This window comes from Pollicipes pollicipes, unplaced genomic scaffold (assembly GCF_011947565.3).
Source record: "Pollicipes pollicipes isolate AB1234 unplaced genomic scaffold, Ppol_2.1 Scaffold_4740;HRSCAF=5597_pilon_pilon_pilon, whole genome shotgun sequence".
Taxonomy (NCBI): domain Eukaryota; kingdom Metazoa; phylum Arthropoda; class Thecostraca; order Pollicipedomorpha; family Pollicipedidae; genus Pollicipes; species Pollicipes pollicipes.
The window spans coordinates 41,156,111-41,161,616 of NW_023596545.1; the positions used below are offsets into that span (position 1 = coordinate 41,156,111).

The following is a 5,506-nucleotide window of genomic DNA, read 5'->3' on the forward strand; positions in this document are numbered from 1 at the left end:
GTGTTATTTCATGCCCAGTAGCTGTAGCAGTGTAGCTTTTTCTCACCTTCTCCCAGTCTCTTTCCTTTTTAAGTCGAATTTAGCAACGATCAAACCTGGAAATCTTAACCATTCTTAGCCTAGACCTTCTGGACTACGCGTGCTCCTCATCAGCATGGGGTTTCAGTGAGATGACATATCAGGAAGTCATAATGAACGGCGCAATATACTCAGAGATAATTCTTTTTTTCGCGCGCATATCCATCGGTGGATCGCCACTCCATCCACTGGTGAGGCAAGCCACGCTCCCTCCGCCGGTGAGGTGAGACTCTGCTGCCTGACTGCCGCTCCCTCCGCCGGTGAGGTGAGTCTCTGGTACCTGACTACTGCTTCCTCCATTGGTGAGGTGAGCCTCTGGTACTGGACCACCGCTCCCCCACCGTCGTCGTCAGCCGGCCGGTCCGATAACCCGAGGTAAAGATCACGCGGCCGCCGGCCCGCCTTCTGCGCCCTCCCCGTCGGGCCGCTTAAGAACACCCTGGGCTGGGGCAGCGGCGTCGACACATAGGCAGGAGATGAGAAAAGACTCAGGAAACGTTGACATCCGCCAAGAAGGCAGGCAGCAGGCCCATTCGTTGCAAGATTCATGCCCCCAAGGGCGAGACGGTTTGACGGGTTTGTCGAGCTCTAGTCAGCCGGGCAGTCGCAGCTCGCGCCTTCAACTCAGCTCGAGCCGTCACATTCTGCGCGAGGTGTTCACTCTCGCGATCGGGGTTTATTCGCGTGAGAGGTGAGAAACAATCGAAGCGGGTCACTTTGCTCCCGATGTCCATCTCAAGCCGAAGATATGCTCGTATGAGGCATATCACCACATTGTAAAGGACTAGCGGCGGTGATGGCTGCGATAGCCGTAGCGGCCGTGGTGATGGTAACCATGATGATCATCATCGTGGTCGTGATGGCGGTGGCCGTCATCATCTTGGTCGTGGTCGCCACTCTTGCTGATGCCTGGCGTGGCCAGAGCCTTGAAGAGTTCCGAGTGATCAGGGAACTTGGTCCCCATGTCCTTGAGCGAGAACTCTTCGAAACCCTCTTCTGTCCAGCCTGCAATCATGAGAAATTCACGCCCTGAGCTTTCCTGTTGTCCTTAGTCGTTAACAGCTGTGATTTACGCACAAACTTTATGCTGGTGGCGGGGACAGTGACAAAAATGAGTAACTAATATTATAATAGCTTGATATGCTAAACACTGGACTGTCGTTTTTCGTCTTCACTTTGCCGGTGAACGACACCGTGTGTGGATGCAGTCCATTTAAGGTAGCTTATTCGTGAAACAGTGCCCCATAAATTACTATGTGCGCAAGTGTGCAAGTTTTTAAAAATTTCATGCACGTTTAATTCAGCAAAACAATGTTGGTCTAAAGGTTGCTCTGGTACGAATGCTCAGGCACAAACTGGGCGTAAACCCACGAGGCACCGATTCCTACCTCCAGTGCGAATAATACCACTTACCTGGGACAGCGACGAGGGAAAACAAGGCGAAGGTCTCATCCGAGGCGGATTCGATGGTCCAGAGGGTGGACTTGGGGGCGATAGCGACGAACTTGGCGCCTTCGCGGTCCAGAGGATTGCCGAGCACAACTTCCTTGTGGATTCCGCCATCCGTTAACATGTGGATCTAGAACACGAGAGTGTGATCGAAGTGAAACAACGACAGTGGTTTTGCAATACAGGTTTCAGCCTACAGCGTTTTCACAGAAAACACCTGTAGCCAGCGTCTCAAGGCAGACATTCGTATATTTTTGGGTATCACTTTACGTTTTTGGCGTAAAAGTCGCATAATCCAGTTTCTCAGAGCAAAACTACACGATTTACAGCTATAACCTACGCCACTAAAAATACACAGTTGGTGTGTGTGTGTCTGCCATGCCACTGATTTTGAATACAAAAACAATGGACGTCGCGTGGTAGGCGTTCCCCCCTGCCGATGCCCTCCGGGTGAAGATGTCCGGTATTTCCACCTGTGTGGTTCGAGCGTCTGCTTCCGTGCACCGGTGTCGACGATCTCTGTGGGCGAGCGCAAGCTTCTCCGTCTGACCTCGTCGTTTGCCTCACCTTGAAGGCCGCCCCATGATGCCAGCCGATCAGGACGTCAAGGGCGTTGTGCCGTATCCACTGTCCGGTGCCGTCGAAGCCCTTCGCCTCAGGCGAGATGATGCTGTAAATGTGGGAGAAGGTGTTCTTCTCGGCCCCGTCAAAGATTGCCTTCCGCTGCGGGGACAAGGCGTACTCCGGTCATTGGGTGACAACGAGACGCTTGGTCATGAAAGGAGATGGGTTCTAACTCACACTGTTGCAGAGCATTGCTGTAATGCAAGCCCTAAAAGGCATGATTGTAAGCAGCTGCACGGCGACATGGTTAACATGGTTAACATAAACGCTTGGAACTTCTAAATCTCCGGAACGTCAGGTACCATGAAAACCCCTGGAAAAGCCCTGGCCCTGCTCTGGCCCTGGAAAGGCTCAGGCCCTGGAAAACCTGCACTTCACTTGACATGCTGACGTCTGTTCCGCATCATCTAGCTCAGCTCAGCCCTACGGCTGCCAGACGGACTTCGCCGCCGACCGCAATTGTTTACCGACGACTCGACGGGGTTGCTGGAGTACATGTCTTGCCTCCACCTGACGTCCAGCGCGTCCTGCAGCTTGATCTGGTCCGGCCTGCGACATGGTCAGGAAGCGGCGGACGACGGACGGACGGAACAGGTAGTTGAGGCCTGTGCCCAGCTGGGCCGAAGAGGGCGCATGGTCCTCTCCGCCGTGATGGTCGGCGGCGACGAGCGCGCACGCGCACAGCACGGCCAGAAGCTTCATGATGGCGAGTGACGCCCCGCCCCAACACGCAGACCTTATATACAGCCGCCGGGCGCGCCCTTCGCCCCGGCGCTGAGGGGGCGGCGGGGGGGGGGGGGGGGGGGGGGGGTGCTGCTGCATGTTAGAGGCCCGCCGGCCGGCAACGGCGCCTGGTATTGCAGGGGCACGGACACGGATCGGTCTGGATGGCAACGGGAGGGGCTGCGCGCCATACCATCTGCTGCGCGCGTGGGGAGTGACCGCAATGCTCATTGGGTCCTCCCTCACGGAGGCCTGGAGCGGAGGCGAGGCCCTCGGTGGAGCGCTCCGGCTGTAAGAAGGAACACTAAGCGAACAACTTACGGACAACCTCCTTCTTGGCAGGAGAGCACTTCGGGCGATGACACGCCTAGTTCTCTGTACATCTGTAAAATGTTGTGCTTTATGCTGTCTCCTATATCACAGCGGTGGCACATGTTGCTCAGGATGAGTTCTGCATAGGAATAGTCCAAAGTACGCAGGTACAGTGTCATTAACTACACCAAATTGCGAACGATTTAAAGCAGTTCTCGCGGCTAAGTGCAAATTAATCTAAATCCTGGTGCCAACGACATGCAATGTTTGCAGTTTTCCTCTTATTAATCCGAAATGGTGCTTCAACCAGAGTTTTTCACTCCCATAGATGTCACATTAGTTGTGTTCAACACGAAATAAATGGCGTGTGTGACGTTGCCTCCGTGATGATCAATGCTGCCAACGAAGGGCAGCATAGTGCAGTTACATTACAGGGAGATCATAATGCGTCAGTCGAGCAGTGCCACCTACATGCAAACTGAATACAAAATGCCGACCTTCACAGACAGAGTGCGGAGATAACAAAACATGGAATCAACAAGGAACTTGAACTTCTCGTTTTGCGACCTTCAAGCTCCTTTGATAAATGCTCGTTGTTCAGTTTACCAGCATGTTCAATGAAAACCTTGAAATCAGGTTGCATGAAATCGTCGTTCAACCAGTTCAACCTCCTGGGATGTGTGGACTTGGTGACTTTTAGCGTGAGGACTCATAACGAAAACCTAACATAACGATCAGCTTCCCGGACGTAATTTCAAATACGCATGAGATGCACAAATTGGCTAGGTCCGCAAGGCACGAGAGATGGATTTAAAGTCTCCTGCAAATTGGCCCACGCGCACTTGTTGCGCTCGCTCTGTCATTGCGCACAAATGAATGAAGCAGTCACGTGAACCTGTTACTTTAATATCGAGCGCGACTGCGAGCTGTGCCAGAGCTTGCGGTTTTATTCGCATGATGAGGTTCTGCGTCGAAAATAACCGGCTTTCAACATACCAGAAGATCCCGATCAAAATGCGGCAACAAGTAACCATCAACATGCTTATGAGAAGTGTCGACCTTCAATCCAGTGCTCACATTTCCGGGTCATGTCGATAGGGGGGGGGGGGCAATCTGAGGGGTCCCTGAGCCTTGGTCGCAAGTAATCTGATGCCAACTATGGCTTGGAAACGTCTCACCCTCCTGACAGCTTGCGTGGGAACCGTCCATGGCCAGCACAAGGGCCGCCTAATGTAATTACAGATCGCATGTCTCACAACGCAGGTCTCAAGCAAAACGCGTCGGCGGAGCTCCGCACGGACACTATTTCACCCCACCCTCGTTCCTGAGTGTCGCGGTGAGCACCGCCGCGGTCAGGCGGCCTGTATGCTGACCCAGCCGTCTCAGCTCGCGGTCTGAGGTGACACTCGGGGCCGCCTCAGGGTCTGTAGTGCCGTCGGTACAGAGATTGCCCCTCCCGCCTGAGGTAACACCGGGGCCGCAGAGACCGCCGTCTTGCACCCAAGATCTCAGCAAGCAGCGTTGGCGATATTGTGATCGTTATCAAATGGCGGGATGACCAGAGCGGTGTAATGACGTGACGACGTGGGGCTGTTGCTCCCCGGCGGCCATGAGACACGTTCCACGGCGTGACGACTATTTCAAACCCAGCGACAACGGTTACGTAAGTGACATTGGTCGGTTTCGTAAGCACCTTCTGGATCATCAAAGCACTGCAGTAATGTTTAACCTCCTTATGTAAGTAAGCTGCTCCCCAGTATGTTTGGCCCCCTTATGTAAGTAGTCTGGTCCAGACACGCACAGAACAGCTGTATCATTCTATGTAAACAAGAGCACTTCTATTGACTGACAATCAACACACTTCTCCCTGAAAATGGGCATTGCTTGAGGGTGGTGGCTCACATTTTAGCAAGTAATCGAAATCAGGGGTCTTTGTGCACCCGAAATGCGCCACCAAATTGGAGGTCATGTGGAAATAGTCTTTACATTCTGCAATCCACTGCAAATAGACAGTTTGTCCGCTCTCCGTGCTGGTGTTTCCTGGTCGTGTTCACCGAAACTGTATGCGTTCCTGGATACGCTTAAATAAGTGCCTACACTGGAAATAACGCCGTGATCTAACCATGCCGAAACGACAAAATATGTTGTGCGTCTAAGCGTTCCAAAAGGGAAATGTTACTGACGGTTGAAGTGGTCACGCACATTTGTTGCGATAGTGAACGACCCACGCAAGACTCAGGACTGTTCTCAGCCTGCGATCAATCACATATTCTCGCAGGCTTTTTTTTAGAAGGTCCTGGTACGAAGGAGTACGGTACAA

At 53.0% G+C, this 5,506-nt stretch overlaps 1 protein-coding gene across 1 annotated transcript; it reads right to left on the reverse strand.

Annotated features, from left to right (window-relative positions):
• Nucleotides 1-715: 715 nt before the first annotated feature.
• LOC119098400 (uncharacterized) lies at nucleotides 716-2,853 on the reverse strand. The gene is made up of 5 exons (XM_037221316.1): nucleotides 2,735-2,853; nucleotides 2,619-2,700; nucleotides 2,095-2,250; nucleotides 1,492-1,657; nucleotides 716-1,083 (listed from the first exon to the last, which is right to left on the reverse strand). The coding sequence occupies exons 1-5, from the start codon at nucleotides 2,851-2,853 to the stop codon at nucleotides 863-865; spliced, it is 744 nt and encodes a 247-aa protein (XP_037077211.1). The 3' UTR covers nucleotides 716-862.
• Nucleotides 2,854-5,506: the final 2,653 nt, after the last annotated feature.